This window comes from Balaenoptera physalus (assembly GCF_965194825.1).
Source record: "Balaenoptera physalus genome assembly, chromosome: 13".
NCBI classification, from domain to species: domain Eukaryota; kingdom Metazoa; phylum Chordata; class Mammalia; order Artiodactyla; family Balaenopteridae; genus Balaenoptera; species Balaenoptera physalus.
The window spans coordinates 42,715,723-42,734,941 of record NC_138892.1 but is presented as its reverse complement, the minus strand read 5'-3'; the positions used below and the strand labels follow the sequence as shown (position 1 = coordinate 42,734,941).

Sequence of the window (19,219 nt, the reverse complement as noted above, 5' to 3'; positions counted from 1 at the left end):
AGAGGGGGACAGTTATTTTTCATAAAAATATTTTAATCATATTAACCTGTGATAGGTTTATTATTTAATTTTAAATGAATTAACAGTAAACATTTTAAACAAACTATTACATATAAAATAAGCTACAGGATTTATTATATGACACAGGGAATGTAGCCAATATTTTATAATAAATATAAATGGAGTATAACCTTTAAAAATTGTGAATCACTATATTGTACACCTGTAATGTGCATAATATTGTACGTCCATCAACTATACTTCAATTAAAAAAATAGAGTAAACATTTTTTTAAGGTTTTAGTTTTAATTTACAATACAGTAAGTATCAAGAGGTTACCTAACCCACATAAACCAAAGTTCTTTGGGGGCCTCAGTAATCTTTGACAGTACAAAGGAGCCCTGAGACCAAAAAGTTTGAGAATCACTGAATTAGAAGAATGATACAACTAACCAAATATGTTGGAGAACATAAGGGGAATTAAAGGACTCTAAAGGAAAATGCACTCATTTCAAGAGTATTATGAACGATCAAAACAAACATAAACCTTTATAAAACCAAACAGTCCAAAAGAAAAGTCATGACAGACCCCCAAATGTCATTTTCTCCCTAAACACACACACACACACACACACACAAACACACACCACACCATTAACAACAACAAAAAACATTGAAAGTACAACTCCTTACCCTGGCTATGAGGACTTGCTGGACTAAAAGATGGCTGATACAAATCTTTGGTTGGCGTTGGAAAAGCTTCTTTCCCTTGGCGCTGACTCATCTTTCCTGGTGTCAGGTGTTGAGTATCGTCACTGTTTGCTACCACAGCTCAAGGAAAGAAGGGAAAAAGAATTAGTACTTAAGTCATAGATTTACGTAATGGCATAGTTAATAACATGGAATAGAACTATGATTGAAATGGCCTAGGTGGTTATATTCATTTTACCAACTCAATACTTCAATACATTAATGTAATTGTTTTATTTTTAGTTTGTTATCAATTCAAGATGAATTTATAGGTATGAGTCAAATTATACAAATTATAGACCTCATAAAAATGAAAGTACATATTCTGATAATGAAAGTACTCCAAGGTTTACTGTCAACCTTTCATTGTGTTATTAACTCTATATATTGCCAATAGAGCAGTAAGCAAAAGACGTCATTTCACAGAAGAAATACAAATGGTCAGTAAACACATGAAAAGATAGTCAACCTCATTCGTAATGAGAAAAAAATACAAATTAATAGCAGTATAAAATGGTATTTTATATTCACTAGAATTTCTACTCTAATTTCTAATTTTCATGGAAAGTAGATGTGATTCTTGTTTTAGAGATGGAGAAACTTTAGGTTCAGAGATTATCTTGCCTAAGACTAAGTAATAGAGGTAAGATTCTAACTCAGGACCATTTGGTTTAAAGTCTGGTCTCGAAAGCTTGCTGCCCCAACAATCAATCTAGTGTTTAAGGCTGCTGTTCACCCATTTGACCAAGCTACTAATAGAGGAGAGCAATGCCCAGTTCCAGAGAGGACAGAAAAGAGAAAAATACTCATTGAAGGAGTAGGGCAAATCGTGAGCAAGTCCACAGTGCCCCAGGATCTCCATCCTTTCATTTTATATAACTGTGCTTTTCAGTCTATGAAAACTTTAGTTTTTATCTTGAGAGAGGATGATTCTGTCTTCAGTCTAGATGTAATTTTAAACTTAATGAGAACTTAATATTCACATTTTTAATCACCTTATCTTTTAAATCGAATTGCTTTAACATGTTTTCAAATTGTGCTAAAGTTATCAAAATTATATTTTAGCTCCTTAAATTTTAAAGTAAAAATTCAAAAATACTTTCACTTATCATCCAAGTAAAGATATAAAAAATTTATTTTCCCATCAAGTCCATAAAAAAGAATCCTTACACTGATGACTACTAATTTTTACCTCCTCTTAAACTCAAAAACTCACATATCCAACTACCTGCCTTATAATCACCTCTATTATTTTACAGATATCTCAAATTTATCCAGAACCGTTCTTGCCTTTCCTTATCCTCCAAACCTGCCTCTCTCCCATCTGTTAATGGAATCACTATTCCCCTCCCCCACTTTCTTAGGCCAAAAACCTTAGATGTATTCTTTGATTTTTCTCTTTCTTTCACATTTCATATCCAATTCATCTGTGAGATCTTTATACTCTATCTTCAAAATTTATCTGGAATCCTCCTACTTCTCCTCACTTCCACAACTACCACCCTGTTCCAAGCCACCATTACCACCATTATCACAGCAGCAGATTTCTACTTAGTCTCCAGACTTAGCATCTTGCTCCCTGCCTTGTGTAGAGTTCATTCTCTATACAGAAGCCTGAGTAATCTTTGTAAACCATAGATCAGATTTGTATTAAGCAGAAATATCCACAATGGCTTTCCATTATATCTGCAATAAATTCCATGGCCTAAAGATTCAACAGTCTGGCCCCTGCTTATCTTTCCAACCTCATTCTCTACTACTCTCCTCTTTATTCACTTGGCTCCAGCCATAATGGCCTTCTTGGTATTCCTCAAACATGCCATCTTGCCCCAGTCACAGCCCTTATATCTTTTTTCCCTTCTACCTGGAATACTTCTACCCCAGATCTTCATATTATTGACCACTCTCATCATTTGTTGTCTGTGTTACAATGTCATCTCTTTAGAAAAGCCCCTCACTGTGTTTTTTGATAAGTCAGTTCCTAATTTTAATAGAATACCGTTTATCAATTCTGGTTTTGGGGTTTTTTTGTTTTGGTTAGTGCCCATTCTACCACAATTATATTCTATCACTTTACCCTACCTGATTTTCACTGTAGCTCTTATCAGTATCTGAAATTATATCATTTATTTGTCTATTACCTGCCTTCTACATGAGACCATAAATTCCATGAGAAGGGAGTTTTGTCTGCCTTATTTTTCCATAAATCCTCAAGTCCCAGTGCAATTCTGGCATACTGAAGGTGTTCAAAAGAATTTTGTTGAAGGAATCAAATCAACAAATTTTATATTTTTATGAAACTTCATTATCATAAAGTATATGGTAGCTTATTCAGTTACTAAATCCAATACCCATTTAATACCTAAAAATTATTACTGAAATTTAAAATGTATGGTACTGATATAGAGAGAGACAAATTGATCTAAAGACCTTAACAGAGAGCTCTCTGAGACAAACCCATGCATATGTGGAGCGTGTATACATGCTAGAGGTAGGAAGACTCTGCAATTAATAATATTGATACTAGGAAAATTGGTCACCCATGTTGGAAAAATAGGTCCCACTCTCATACCACACACAAAGAATATTTTTTATGAAATTAAAAACATAAATGCAAAAAGCAAAACTTGAAAACTTTTTAAAGAGAATTTAAGAGAATATCTTTATAAATTTGGGGTAGGAAATGATACCTTTAAAACCCACGCACCTATGGTCAAATAATCTATGACAAAGGAGGCAAGGATATACAATGGAGAAAAGACAGTCTCTTCAATAAGTGGTGCTGGGAAAACTGGACAGCTACATGTAAAATAATGAAATTAGAACACTTCCTAAAACCATACACAAAAATAAACTCAAAATGGATTAGAGACCTAAATGTAAGACCAGACACTGTAAAACTCTTAGAGGAAAACTTAGGAAGAACACTCTTTGACATAAATCACAGCAACATCTTTTTTTTGATCCACCTCCTAGGGTAATGGAAATAAAAACCAAAATAAACAAATGGGACCTAATTAAACTTAAAAGCTTTTGCACAGCAAAGGAAACCATAAACAAGACCAAAAGACAACCCTCAGAATGGGAGAAAATATTTGCAAATGAATCAACGGACAAAGGATTAATCTGCAAAATATATAAACAGCTCACGCAGCTCAATATTAAAAAAACAAACAACCCAATCCAAAAATGGGCAGAAGACCTAAATAGACATTTCTCCAAAGAAGACATACAGATGGCCAAGAAGCACATGAAAAGCTGCTCCACATCACTAATTATTAGAGAAATGCAAATCAAAATTACAGTGAGGTATCACCTCACATCAGTTAGAATGGGCTTCATCAGAAAATCTACAAACAACAAATGCCGGAGAGGGTGTGGAGAAAAGGGAACCCTCTTGCACTGTTGGTGGGAATGTAAATTGATACAGCCACTATGGAGAACAGTATGGAGGTTCCTTAAAAAACTAAAAATAGAATTACCATATGATCCAGCAATCCCACTACTGGGCATATACCCAGAGAAAACCACAATTCAAAAAGACACATGCACCCCAATGTTCATTGCAGCACTATTTACAATAGCCAGGTCATGGAAGCAACCTAAATGCCCATCAACAGATGAATGGATAAAGAAGATGTGGTACATATATACAATGGAATATTACTCAGCCATAAAAAGGAATGAAATTGGGTCATTTGTTGAGATGTGGATGGATCTAGAGACTGTCATACAGAGTGAAGTCAGTCAGAAAGAGAAAAACAAATATCTTATATTAACACATATATGTGGAACCTAGAAAAATGGTACAGATGAACTGGTTTGCAGGGCAGAAATTGAGACACAGATGTAGAGGACAAACGTATGGACACCAAGGGGGGAAAGCCGTGGGGGGGTGGGGATGGTGGTGTGATGAATTGGGCGATTGGGATTGACATGTATACACTGATGTGTATAAAATTGATGACTAATAAGAACCTGCTGTATAAAAAAATAAAATTAAATTCAAAAATTAAAAAAAAGACACAACAAAGCACTAACCAAAAAAGAAAGGAAAAAAAATTAAGAATTAATCTAACCAAAAAATATAAAGAAATCAAAAAAACAAGAGAAAATATTTGCAACACATATAATTAACAAAGAGTTAGGGCTTCCCTGGTGGCGCAGTGGTTGAGAATCTGCCTGCTAATGCAGGGGACACGGGTTCGAGCCCTGGTCTGGGAAGATCCCACATGCCGCGGAGCAACTAGGCCCGTGAGCCACAACTACTGAGCCTGCGCATCTGGAGCCTGTGCTCTGCAACAAGAGAGGCCACGATAGTGAGAGGCCCGCACACCGTGATGAAGAGTGGCCCCCGCTTGCCGCAACTAGAGAAAGCCCTCACTCAGAAACAAAGACCCTACACAGCCAAAAATAAATTAAAAAAAAAAAAAAAAAAAAACCCAAAGAGTTGGTATCCAGAATATGTTAAAAAAAAAAAAACTCCTATAAATCAATTAGAAAAAGACCAAAAATGCAAAATAAAAATGGGAGGATGCATTGAAAAGAATGCCTGAGAATAAACTTAACCAAGGAGGTGAAAGACCAGTACACTGAAAACTGTAAAACACTGAGGAAAGAAATTGAAGAAGACACACACAAATGGAGAGCTATACCATGCTATGGATTGGAGGGATAGTATTAAAATGTCCATACTACCCAAAGCAATCTACAGACAATGTAATCCCTCTCAAAATTCCAATGGAATTTGTGTGGAACCACACAAGACCCCACGTAGCCAAAGCCATCTTGAGAAAGAAGAACAAAGCTGGAGGCATCACACTCCCTGATCTCAAATTATATTACAAAGCTACAGTAATCAAAACACTGTGGTATTGGCATATAAAGGGACACATAGATCAATGGCACAGAATAGAGAGCCCAGAAATAAACCTACAAATATATGGTCAATTAATTTATGACAAAGAAGCCAAGAATATACAATGGGGAAAAGGCCAGTCTCTTTAATAAATGGTGTTGGGAAAACTAGATAGCCACATGCAAAAGGATGAAACTGGACCACTTACTTTCTGACAAAAAAATTAACTCAAAATGGATTAAAGACTCAAATTTAAGACCTGAAACTATAAAACTCCTAGAAGAAAACTGGAAGTGACCTTCTTTTTTTTCTTTTATTTATTTATTTATTTATTTATTTATTTATTTATTTATTTATTTAATTTATTTATTTTTGGCTGTGTTGGGCCTTCATTGCTGCACGCAGGCTTTCTCTAGTTGCGGCAAGTGGGGGCTGCTCTTCGCTGTGGTGCGTGGGCTTCTCATTGCAGTGTACGGGTTTTTCATTGCAGTGGCTTCTCCTGTTGCAGAGCACAGGCTCTAGATGCGCGGGTTTCAGCAGTTGCAGCATGCGGGCTCAGTAGTTGTGGCTCGTGGGCTCGAGAGCATAGGCTCATTAGTTGTGGTGCACGGGCTTAGTTGTCCTCGGCATGTGGGATCTTCCCGGACCAGGGCTTGAACCCTTGTCGCCTGCATTGGCAGGTGGATTCTTAGCCACTGTGCCACCAGGGAAGTCCCTAGAAGTGAGCTTCTTGACGTCAGTCTTGGCAATGATTTTTTAGATTTGACACCAAAAGTAAAGGCAATAAAAGCAAAAATAAACAAGTGAAACTACATCAAACTAAAAAGCTTCTGCACAGCAAAGGAAACCATCAACACAATGAATGGAATAAAATGCTTGCAAATCATATATCTGATAAGGGGTTAATATCCAAAATATATAAAGAACTCATATAGCTCAATAGCCAAAAGGTACATGAAAAGATGCTCAACATCACTAATCATCAGGTAAATGCAAATCAAAACCACAATGAGGTATCACCTCACACCTGTTAGAATTGCTATTATCAAAAAGACAAGAAAAAACAAGTATTGATGAGGATGTGGAGAAAAGGGAACCCTTGTGCACTGTTGGTGGGAATGTAAATTGGTGCAGCCATTATGGAAAACAGTATGTAGGTTCCTCAAAAAGTAAACCTATGTAGAACTACCATATGATCCAGCAATTCCACTTCTGGGTATTTATCCAAAGAAAATGAAAACCCTAATTTGAAAAGATATACGCATTCCATGTTCACTGCAGCATTATTTACAACAGCCAAGATATGGAAACAACCTAAGTGTCCATCAATGGAAGAATGAAATCTTTTCATTTGTGACAACATGGATGTCCCTTCAGAGCATTATGCTAAGTGAGATTAAGTCAGAGAAAGACAAATACCATATGATCTCCTTTATATGTGGCAGCTAAACAAATAACCAAGAACAACAACAAAAACTGAACTCACAGATACAGATAACAAATTGGCGGTTTGCCAGAGAGGGGGATGGGGTTGTGGTTGTGCAAAATGGGTCAAAAGGTACAAACTTCCAGTTATAAAATAAATAAGTCATGTGGATGTAATGTACAGCATGGCGACTATAGTTAATAATACTGTATTGCATATTTGAAATTTGCTGAGAGTAAATCTTTTTTAAAATTGAAGTACAGTTGATTTACAATGTTTCAGGTGTACAGCAAAGTGATTCAATTATATATCTATATGTATATAGATATCTACCTATCTATCTATATTCTTTTTCAGATTCTTCTCCATTATAGGTTTTCACAAGAGTAAATCTTAAAGTTGTCATCATAAGAAAAAAAATTCTGTAACAACGTATGGTGATGGATGTTAAGTGGATTTATCGTGGTTATCACTTCAAAATATATACAAATATGGAATTATGTTGCACACCTGAAACTAATACAATGTTGTATGTCAATTATAACTCAATTAAAAATTTTTTTAATTTAAAAAAAAAGAAAAATGGTGGGAAAACGTGAACGGTTAGTTCATGGAAGAAGAAATGCAAATGGCCAATAAATGTACAAAAAGATTTTCATCCTCTTTAGCAGTCAGGAAAAAACAAATCAAGATCACAATGAAATAAATATTTTTATACTCAGTAAAACTGAAAAATATTAGTAAGTCTGATAATGCCAAATACTGGTAAGGATGGGATCAGTGAGCCATCTTAAGCATTACTGGCAGAATATAAACTGATATAAGCACTTTGGAAAACCATTTAGATCTTATAAAAGTGAATTTCAGCATATCCTATGGGTCCAAAACTTCCACTCTTAGCTTTATACCTAGAAATACTCTTATATGTGTGTACCAAGAGACAAAAATAAGAATGTTCATAGCAACGCTGTCCATAATAGCAAAAATCAAAACAACTTAAATATTCATCAATTGAAAACAATATGGATTAATATATTGTGGTATAGGCATATAATGGAATAGTATATAGCACTAAAAACAGATGGTCTTTATCTATACCCAGTAACATGGCTGAATCTTGGAAATCCAATGTTAACTACAAAAAACAAGTCCGAGAAGATGACATATAGCATGATACCATTCTTATACAATTAAAAACCTAGCAAACCTTAGTGATACATATGTAACCTAAAAATAACCCAAAAAATCTGTTTTTGAAAAAGCAAAGAATAATAAACAAAAAAATACAAATTAGTCATCACCCCTGGGCAGGTAGGCACAGGGAGAGGAAAGAGAAGAAGCACATAGATAGACGTGAGGCATTTGTAGGATTCAAGTTCTTTAGTTGAGTGGTAGGTTCAATATGTACTCACTGTATGATTATGCTTTATAATTTACATATGCTTCATATATTCTTTTGTAGTATTAGTACATTTAAGGCTAATTTAAATACATTATAAGAACAGCTAATAGAATTAAAGTATGCTTTAGTATTCCATCAGAAAGACATACATATCTAAGTCTTGAATAACTTCACTATATAAAAAAGGAAAAGTGTAAACTTAGTTCTATTCACCCCTTTCTAACTCCTTATTGATTGAGGTATTACTGTTTATTATTTTGATAACCTTGAAATGAGAGGGTTTGTAGATATAGCAATACACAGAGTATATTTCCTTAAAAAAAACAGAAAGCATTTTTTAATTTGTTTTCTCTCACCCCATTCACAAACATTAACTATACAGAAAATCTGCATAATATAAAAATCATTTTGATGTCCTATATTATTTGCACAATAGTAGACTATTCACATATAAACTCAAGAAGGGCAGTGACTTTATTTTCATTTGTATCCTTTGGCATAAAACTGACAATAAGTACTTACTAAATGCTTGGATCGATATTTGACCAATGAATCACTGCAGGATTCCAAAATAGTTTCTGGTAATTCAATCAACTGCCTCACCTTCTAAAGATATTAGCATTATAGTGCCCTCTCCTGGTTCTACTTTGTAGTCAAAGTAAAGCAAAGCAACCTACTTTGCTATTCATATTACTTTTAAATATGGTAAAAACTAATCACACTGGAATAATTAATAGTAATATAATTAACATACTGTAACTTCTAAGAGAATATGAGTCTATAACTACCATTCTTTCTGAATTCAACTCATCAATACAAAATCTGAAGAATATTACAAGCCTCAAAGTCTGGTGTTTGCTTTTAATCTAAGTGAAAACTAAGAAGTAAAGCAATTGTTTAAAGTCATACAAATCTCTATGAAAATCCTAAATATCCCCTTACAGATGGTATACCTTTTCTCAAATACATAAGTAATTTGAATATGATCTTCATAGTTTTTTCATTCAATTGTACAGATCCTAATGAAGTACTATGTGAAATTACTTTTCACTCAAAAAGATATATGGTCTGCAGTAAATAATTATACAGCCTCGGTCTTTTAACAGTTGGCAGAATACAATATAATCTCATCTCTACCGTATGTTGTATATTTTAATTTACATATGCTTGAAATATATAACCACCATAAATTTCTAAAAATGCAATTCTATTTGTAAAGTTCAGCAGTGCCAATCAGTTCACCTAAGCCAACATCTAAATATATGAGGTAATTAAAGTAACAGAAAAATGCATTGAAAATATCTACCAGGTATCACAAGTAAGGCTGAACAAGAAAGCATAAAGATGTTTTGGGATTTGTATACTTTTTCTACTTTTAAATTTTACTATTCTAATAATGCTAGATGTATAATAAACAATATATTTAAAATACTATGAATTGTTGCAATTAGAATAAAAAAGGAATTTTAGCATATTACTTTAAATTACCTCTCTTCTCAGAAAACAAAATCACAAACATACTATAACCATTATTAGAGACAAACAGAAACTGATCTAGACCAAAGTATTTTACAAGTAGAAGAAACTTGGCCATTATCTTGCTCAGTCCCCTTCTTTAGCCAATAAAAAAAATGAGCCCCAAAGTGGTGAACTGACTTACAACAGTCAATTATTTAGGAATAAATACTAAAACATCCTAAATTGATATAATTTCCACATTGGTCTTGAATAAAGTTAAAATCTTTGTCTGATTTATGATGCAGTAATATCTTAATTATTTGGTTAGACTTGAACTCAGTAAAATGATAGTTTCATTCTGATTTCTGAAAACCAGAAGATGACATATTGAACTAGCAACCAATTCTAACTCCTTAGATATTTAAGTTCTTAGCTTCAGGCTCTTCATCTACAAAATTAATGCTTTATTAAATGATCTCTGAAGTTTCATTCACCTCAGTAATTCTATGACTTTTAATATGTCACAAAGCTTTGAAATTATGTATTCATGGGTCTAACTCCCCTACTAGTATATAATGATCTTAAGGGCATGGCACATGTTTTATTCATCGTGTATCCCCTGAAGCTAGCACAGCATCTGGTCAAAAAAATTTTTTTGGACATAAATTTAAAGGGTGTATCTTCTAAATCCCTAGATAAAACAGGTCACTTATGAAATCGCCAAAGTATACATAAAAACTTTTCATAACCAAATTATCTATTATGTAAAAATTCTGACAAAATAAGACAGTATTTCTCACTTTCATATGGCAGTGAATTTGTTATACTATATCCAGCCTCAAAGTACTCTGATCTATGCTTTGTGATGATTGTAGAAAGGATACTATAAAGAAGTATTAATTCATAACTTAGGAATTTTGAATTTATAAATTATGAATTAGATAACTGGCTAAATAAATAATCCATCTTCAGATAATCAAGATGTAAATATACAAACACTATCAATCTCAGATGGACACTGACAACAGAGGCGTACTGAATGATCATTTATATTCTTTACTTTATATTTCAATGCCTGAAAAGAAAAGCAGAAGACTTAATAACCAAAATGGAAATACCATATGCCTTTTCTAAGTACACATCAAAATATTATCATGTCTCCAAACATGCCATTCAAACTTTAGCTACTTACTTGATGGCCCAAGGACATCTTTGCTATCACCAAGAAGCTTTTAATGCAGGGTAATTGAGCAGCAAACAAATACAATCCAAACCAGGAAGAAGCAAAATGTATCAGGATTGAAGCAGCAGTGAAACAAAAGGACAAGGAAAACAGCATTAGTTTATAAGTAGAAAGCACATGCATATCAATTCTAATAATCATAATTCGCAAGGGATTTTCTTTTCCACACATAAAAAGACCTTGGATTAGGCACTGTTTGCTTTAATTTTGGAAAATGAAGGTGGAAAGAGAAAAATGAAATCACCCAAGTATTTTGTTTTGAAAATTACTCAAGTGAAAAATTACTTTCAACTATAATTCGAGATATGGGTTAGGAGTGACAAAAAATTATTTAGAAATGTAAAGGACAGCCAAAAAGTTATTCATTCTTTAAATTCAAATGGCTTAAAAATATATAACACCCATGCACTATTAAATATTAGTTCTACATGCCATGAAAGCACTTAACACTACATAGAAATTCAGGCTGCTTCTTCTACATAAAGAAAGGAGTTTACTGAGTGCTTATATTATGCCAAGCATGTGCAAAGAGCTTTTACAGAGACATCAACAAAGTGGAACAAATTTTTTTCTCAAATGGCAAAAAAACAAAGAGGAGTATTGATTAGAAGAACAATAAATTTTATTAAGTTAGACAAAACTTTCTTAGGACCCACTAATATCAAGCATATAATCTAGAGCTACTAGTCTCTAGGAAGTCAGAAGATCCAATTCTTAAATGATTAACTTGCAATCAACTAAAAGAAACAGGAAAAAGACTGCTGACCTTTGTGTAGTAACTATTTTAATAAACAGCATTAAACTAAATGTCACCTATAGACAAGTGCTTTGGTCTCCCTTGGCAGGAACAGAGTCCTTAGTTCTCTCCTTCATTTCAAATACCAAACATGGAAACGTATCAGAAGTGAAGAAAGAAACAAACAAAAAGTTCCCACCACTAATGACATTGTTGTTTGGTCTTATTTAAAGGGAATGGGGAATCTTAACTGGTTTTGACCAAAAAAAAAAAAAGTAGCAGTTGTTTGCTTTGGGGCTTCTGTTGTCTCCTAGGGAAAAAAAAACATCTTGGCCCTGTTACTTCCCTAAAGTGATGGTTATTTCACAACGCTTAAAATTATGTTCTAATGCCTTTAAAGGCATTTGCTCTATTCATTTTTTCTAGTTGTCCATTTTAATTCATTCTTCTATAAACTGATTTCAGTTTCACAGATAAACTAAAAAAAAAATACAGCTTTAGTGACAACGAAATAATTGTGCTCAAATCCATTACAGCTAGCAAGCACGTGGGAAGAGATTAAAGTATTTGTGGCAGGCAGCCTCTAAAATGGCCCCAGTGATCCCCACTTTTTGGTGTATAATCCCCTCTCTTTGAGCATATACTGGACTTGCTGAATCACTTCTAATGAACAGAAATGGCAGAGGTGAAAGGATGTCATTTCCAAAATTAGACTGTAATAAGACTATGACTTCAATCTTGTTTGCGGTCTCTTGCTCTCTCCTAGATAGATCATCCTGGGGAAAGCCAGCTGCTGCATCATGAGGCAACCCTGTAAAAAGGCCCATGAGGCAAAGGAACTGAGGTCTGTCCACAAACCCTAAGTGACCTTGGAAATGACTCTCCCGCCTCCCCTGACCCCCTCAGCGGCAGCTCCCACTCTCCAGTAGCTTGATTGCAACCATATGAAAGATTTTGAGCTAGAGACACCTAGCAAAGCTGCTCTTAAATTCCTGACTCACTGAAATTGTAAGATAATAAATGCTTGTTTTCTACCATTTAATTTTGGGATGATTTGTTATATACCAATAAATAACTAATACAATATTGGAAAACTGAAGGAAGTTCGGAACCTGACAGAGACAACTATGGCAAACTTTACAAATCCTTCATAGACATCTTTTAGAAAAGTCTTCCTGTACTGATATGAATAATTACCAGTTTCCCTAGATTTACCTGTAACTTCCTAAAGGAAAGCAATGATTCTAACCATATTTACATAGTTAACAGTATTTAATTTCACAAGGGCCAGTCACATTTGAAGCTTTTGAGCTGGTCTTCTACTTAGGATAAAAGATCAAGTTCACTTTCATTGTACAGTTCTGTATGATATAATTCTCAGATTTTGTTGATTAAAAGCACTATGTCATCTTCTGTGCAGCTGTACTCCTTATATATTTACTCCCAGAAAATAATCCCTAGCATATACAACAGCTTCTGAACATTTATTTCAAATTATGCTTTCAACGTTATATCCTCAGGCATATTGGTGTCATATAAACCTGAATGTATTGTATTAATCCAATATTTTTCTCAGACTGAGGCACTGGAGAATAATCAAAGTAAACACTGTCTATTCTTATCATTGATCCATCATCCATCCATCCATCCAAATATTCACTAAGTACCTACTATATAGACAGGTACCATTTTAGGCACTGAGAAATATAGCAGTGAACACAACAGACAAAAATCCTGTCCTTGTGGTAGTTATGTTCTAGTAGGGAAGATAAACAATAACATAATAAACAAGTAAAATTTTGATGTATATTATATAGTATAAATACTACGGAAAAATAAGTAGAAAATGAAGACATAAAATGTTAGGGAAGATGGAGTTAAAGTTTTAGATAGGGTGGCCTAAGAAGGCTTCACTACCAAGCTGACTGAACAAAATGAGGAAACTTACCATAAGGACTTAAAGGGGAAGAGTACTCCAGGGAGAGGGGAGGATCAAGTACAGAGTAGAGTACTTGGAGAGCAAGACTGGAGTGTTTGGAGAATAGTGAAAAGGCCAGAGGGCTGGAAACAAGGCAAGTAGGAGAGTAGCAGATGAAATGAAAGAAGCAAACAGCTGTAGGACTTTATAGGACCTAGCCAAGGCTTCTGTTTTATTCTGGATGAAATAGGGGGCCACTGGATAGTTCTGAGAAAAGGACTAACATACATGATTATGTTTTAACAGGACTGCTCTGGCTGCTATGTTGAGAATAGACCAGAGGGACAAGGGTATTATCAGTTCAGAGGTTACTGCAATCATCTAGGGGAGAGATGAAGGAAACTTGGACCAAGATGGGGGCAGTGAGAGTGATGAGAAGTAGTTAAGTTCTAAATATATTTTGAAGGTAAGGTCAACAGGATTTCCAAACAGGCCAAGCATGAGGTAAAAGAAAAAAAGGAATCAAAATGATGTCAAGTGTTGGAGTCTGAGCACCTGGAAGGATGAACTGCCATAATCTGAGATGGAAAAGACAGTGAGACAAGCTAGTTTACAGGGAGAAATATAGGTACAATCATCCCTTGGTATCCAGAGAGAACTGGTTCCAAGACACCTCCCACACCCACCCCACCACAATACCAAAATCTGCAGATGCTCAAGTCCCTTATATAAAATGGTGTAGTATCTGTCTATAACCCATGTATATCCTCCTATATATACTTTATATCATCTCTAGATTACTTATAATATCTAATTCAAAGTAAATGCTATGTAAATAGTTGTAAATACAATGAAAATGCTATATAAATAGCTTATAGCATGTGGCAAATCCAAGTTTTGCTTTTTGGAACTTTCTGGAATTTTTTTCCCCCAAATATTTTCCATCTGCAGTTGGCTAAATCTGTGGATGCAGAACCCTCGGATATGGAGGGCCAACTGTAGCTCAGTTTGGAATAGGTTAAGTTTGAAATGCCTGTCAGACATCTAAGTAAAAATGTCAAGTAGGCAGCTAGACACACAGACCTGTACAGGGAAAGGTTTAGGTTGGTAAGAAAATAGTATAAATTACGGTATGTGTGATAGTTAGGGTATATGATCTGAATGGCTTCATCACAGGAGACTGAAAAATGCCACAGGATAAAAGAACAGCCTCCATATAACATATATTATAATGGAACAACAGAACTAAGAATTAAGCTGAAACACTACAAATAGAAGCAGAAACACAATGAAAAATAAGCTTCACTTCAGAAACCTTTCCCAGAAGGATGTGGATAAAAAGGCATTAAGTTGAGATGCAAGTGAAATCATCCTCCCAGAATTATTTGCAAGTGATGCTAACTGGGAAACAAGATATAAGTAATTGAAAATTCCATATCAATTTTACCAAGTAACTGGCATCACTGAAGTCTTCTACACACTGCTGAACTGCACACTACACTTCTTATTCTTACTGCTTTTAGGATTGGGTCTAATTTGTGCAGTTCCATGTTGTATGACCCATGAATAAAGACGATGTGGAAGTACTGATGTGGAAATGCTCTATACAAGTACCTTTTAAGATATTTTAAAAAATAAAAAGCTAGCCACTCTTCTTGGCTTTTGTTAGAGAACCAAAATACTACTAGAATTTCAAAGAATCCAGGAACTTTCTCCTCAGCTTGTTCAGAAAAAGAGCATTTAAGATATGACAGAAACATTTTCTCTCTCTGAGCAACTTATCATGTTTACAATTATCCCTTGAACAATGTCCATACAGTCATCTCAAATTTTTTATCATATAAATAAATTCTCTACTTTGGCAGAAAGCATGAGCTGAAAAATAATAAAATAGTAACATGCTTAGAATTTTTCTACTTAGTATTCAATAGCATACTACCAGTACTCTAAATAAAAGCATGAACTATATAGCCATTATCTAAATCTTTACTGATTTTAGTCTACAAATATCAGGAAAAGAGCATAATACAAAAAATGTGATTTTACTTTAATGTACTTCTAAATATTTGCCATGCCATCTATAATTAGCATAAAACTTGTGATCTTTAAGAAATGTAAAGGAAGAGGTAGAAGTTCATAATCACACCCTTCAACCTGAGAAACCCCTCAGTCCTGAGCAATCCAGGACAGATGGCCACCCTATATATATAATACAGAAACAAAACCATGAGGTCTATAGCTTGATTTCATTGCCTATAGCACGGCACCTCCCTGTTTTATTGATTTGACTTACCTGTTGAGCTTAAGAGAAAGTACAAATAGCTTATCAAGCACTGATATGAGTAGAGCTTAAAAATAAAATTTCAAGCAGATGGCACCTCTTCCCCCAATACAGTTGATCAAGTTGTACTCAGAGAAGCAATCCTACTTCAGTGGGCTCTCGGAAGCCACAATTCTGAAGAAGAATTATATAAAACATCTAAAGAGTGCTTGGACTTCCCTGGTGGTGAAGTGGTTAAGAATCCACCTGCCAATGCAGGGGACACGGGTTCAAGCCCTGGTCCAGGAAGATCCCACATGCTGCGGAGCAACTGAGCCCGTGTGCCACAACTACCGAAGCCCACGCACCTAGAGCCCATGCTCCGCAACAAGAGAAGCCACCGCAGTGAGAAGCCCGCACACCAACACGAAGAGTAGCCCCCGCTCGCTGCAACTAGAGAAAGCCAGCACACAGCAGCACAGACCCAGTGCAGCCAAAACTTAAAAAAAAAAAAATAAGTAGAATAAATTTTTTAAAAAACAGAAAATTAAAAAAAAAAAAAAAAAGAATGTTCTACTTAGTGCTATCTTTGGCTCTTCGAGTAAGAAACTTCAATGAGGGATATACAACGCAGCTGAGATCTGTTTGTTCTTTAAACAGGAGTCATCACTCCACACTTAAATGAATTTTTTTCATATTCCTGCAATCGTTTGCAAAACACACATGTGCACATTTTATCCCTGAGTTTTACAGGAGAGATTTTAAGGGAATATTTTTCTGGGACTAGAGTTTATCGCTGTTAGAGAATATGATCTGATCTGCCAAGCAGTTACATTTTTGATACAGCAATTCCACCACTACAAATGTATACTAAAAGATGTGTTCAAGGATACTTATAACATCATTTATAGTAATCTACTTAAAACAGGGAATTAAATAAATAATAATACATTCACATAATAAAATACTATGTAGTCATTATAGTTTGGTTTTTTTTTTCAGGGACTGAAAAACATTCATTATATATTGGCTTTTAAAAGTAGGTTATACTGAATCACTTTGCTATACAGCAGAAATTAACACAACATTGTAAATCAACTATACTTCAGTAAAATAAAATTTTTTTAAAATTAGGTTATAAAGAAGTTTGTATGATATGACTCCACTTTTATGAAATTTCATATGTAAGATATACACTATGAACACACATATGCCACCAAAATAAAAACAGTGGTTACCTCTAGAAGGTAGAATTTTATTTATTATATTTTTCTTTATTGTTTAAATATGCCACACTGGTATGCATTATTTTTATAGTCAAAAAAGATTAAATCTATTTATATATTGGAAAAATGAAGACGCAATTTTCAAAGTGGTCTTTTCGATCTATATTAGCTATGTTTTATAATGGCATAATCATCTATGATTAAACATAGTGGAAAATATATTTTAAGAATCTAACTTGAAATCCTGAAAAAAAATACAAAAATGTTAACATTTTGAACATAATACCATACCATATATTACTCTCTGTCTCTTGAACTTCAGCAACTTCTGTAAATGGCAAGATCTAAAAAAAGACAAATTTTCTCAGGAGTGATTTAATTTCGTATACCTGAATCTGAATCTAGAGAGCACGCACACTTTATCAAATGAATTAAGTGGTGCATTAATCTTTTAAAAAGTAGCAAAAAAAAAAGTGCAATAGTATGTTTACCAGTATGTGTACACTGGAAACTAAATCCTTAAAAAAAAATCCCGAGGCTTCAGGAAATTACAATCAATCTGCCAACCCGTGAAGCCTTCTCAGACATGTTCTGGGGCTTTTTCACAGTTCTTATCCTCCTTGCATATATTTAATTACATCAGCCCTTCCACCACGCAAGCCCTCTCCTCCTTTCCACACAAGCCCTCTCCTCCTTTAGTTTCTAAAATACTCCACTGCTCTGGCTTCCTTTCTCCTAATTTCCTACCTCCACTTGGTCCTCCAATTCAATAAGTGAGTGACCTTAACCAATGCTCAATCCTCAACTATTGGTTGTTTTCTCTCTACCTGATCTCTTCCTGCAGATTCCATTCTTAATCAAGGCTCATTTGCTACCTTTACTCAGACAACTTTCAAGTTTCTTCTTCAGACCTAGCCTATCTCCAAAACTTCATCCCAACATATTCCTACCTGTATGTTCGGACATTATTGCAAATTAACTTCTGGTTCTAAAATTCTGTTAACAGGCCCTGAACCAAGATGGCGGAGTAGAAGGATGTGCTCTCACTCCCTCTTGTGAGAACACCAGAATCACAACTAGCTGCTGGACAATCATCGACAGGAAGACACTGGAACTCACCAAAAAAGATACCCCACATCCAAAGACAAAGGAGAAGCCACAATGAGACAGTAGGAGGGGAGCAATCACAGTAAAATCAAATCCCATAACTTCTGGGTGGGTGACTCACAGACTGGAGAACACTTATACCACAGAAGTCCACCCACTAGAGTGAAGGTTCTGAACCGCACGCCAGGCTTCCCAAACTGGGGGTCCGGCAGTGAGAGGAGGAATTCCTAGAGAATCAGACTTTGAAGTCTAGTGGGATTTGATTGCAGGACTTTGACAGGACTGGGGGAAACAGAGACTCCACTCTGGAGAGCACACACAAAGTAGTGTGCCCATTGGGACCCACGAGAAGGAGCAGCGACCCCAGGGGAGACTCAACCAGACCTACCTGCTAGTGTTGGAGGGTCTCCTGCAGAGGCGGGGGGTGGGGTGGCTGTGGCTCACTGTGGGGACAAGGACACTGGCAGCAGAGGTTCTGGGAAGTACTCCTTGGCGTGAGCCCTCCCAGAGTCTGCCATTAGCCCCACCAAAGAGCCCAGGTAGGCTCCAGGGTTGGGTTGCCTCAGGCCAAACAACCAAAAGGGAGGGAACCAAGCCCCGCCCATCAGCAGTCAAGCGGATTAAAGTTTTACTGAGCTCTGCCCACCAGAGCAACAGTCAACTCTACCCACCACCAGTCCCTCCCATCAGGAAACTTGCACAAGCCTCTTAGATAGCCTCATCCACCAGAGGGAAGACAGCAGAAGCAAGAAGAACTACAATCCTGCAGCCTATGGAACAAAAACCACATTCACAGAAAGACAGACAAGATGAAAAGGCAGAGGGCTATGTACCA

General features: G+C 35.4%; 2 protein-coding genes across 16 annotated transcripts in view; both read right to left on the bottom strand.

The window, feature by feature from the left end:
- Window positions 1-19,219, bottom strand: part of OSBPL8 (oxysterol binding protein like 8) — a 196,692-nt gene that overhangs the window by 93,161 nt on the left and 84,312 nt on the right. For 5 of the 15 annotated variants that reach the window (XM_082418916.1, XM_082418926.1, XM_082418924.1 and 2 more), the window contains 2 exons: window positions 11,087-11,123; window positions 694-831 (listed from right to left, as the gene is read on the bottom strand). In XM_082418916.1, the coding sequence (XP_082275042.1) occupies window positions 694-831; window positions 11,087-11,123 (175 nt within the window). Of the gene's footprint in view, window positions 1-693; window positions 832-11,086; window positions 11,124-17,568; window positions 17,622-19,219 lie in introns of all 15 variants that reach the window. The other 10 variants (XM_082418919.1, XM_082418930.1, XM_082418931.1 and 7 more) reach the window with 7 other exon arrangements.
- Window positions 1-19,219, bottom strand: part of BBS10 (Bardet-Biedl syndrome 10) — a 178,724-nt gene that overhangs the window by 101,619 nt on the left and 57,886 nt on the right. The gene's annotated exons all lie outside the window — the stretch shown is intronic.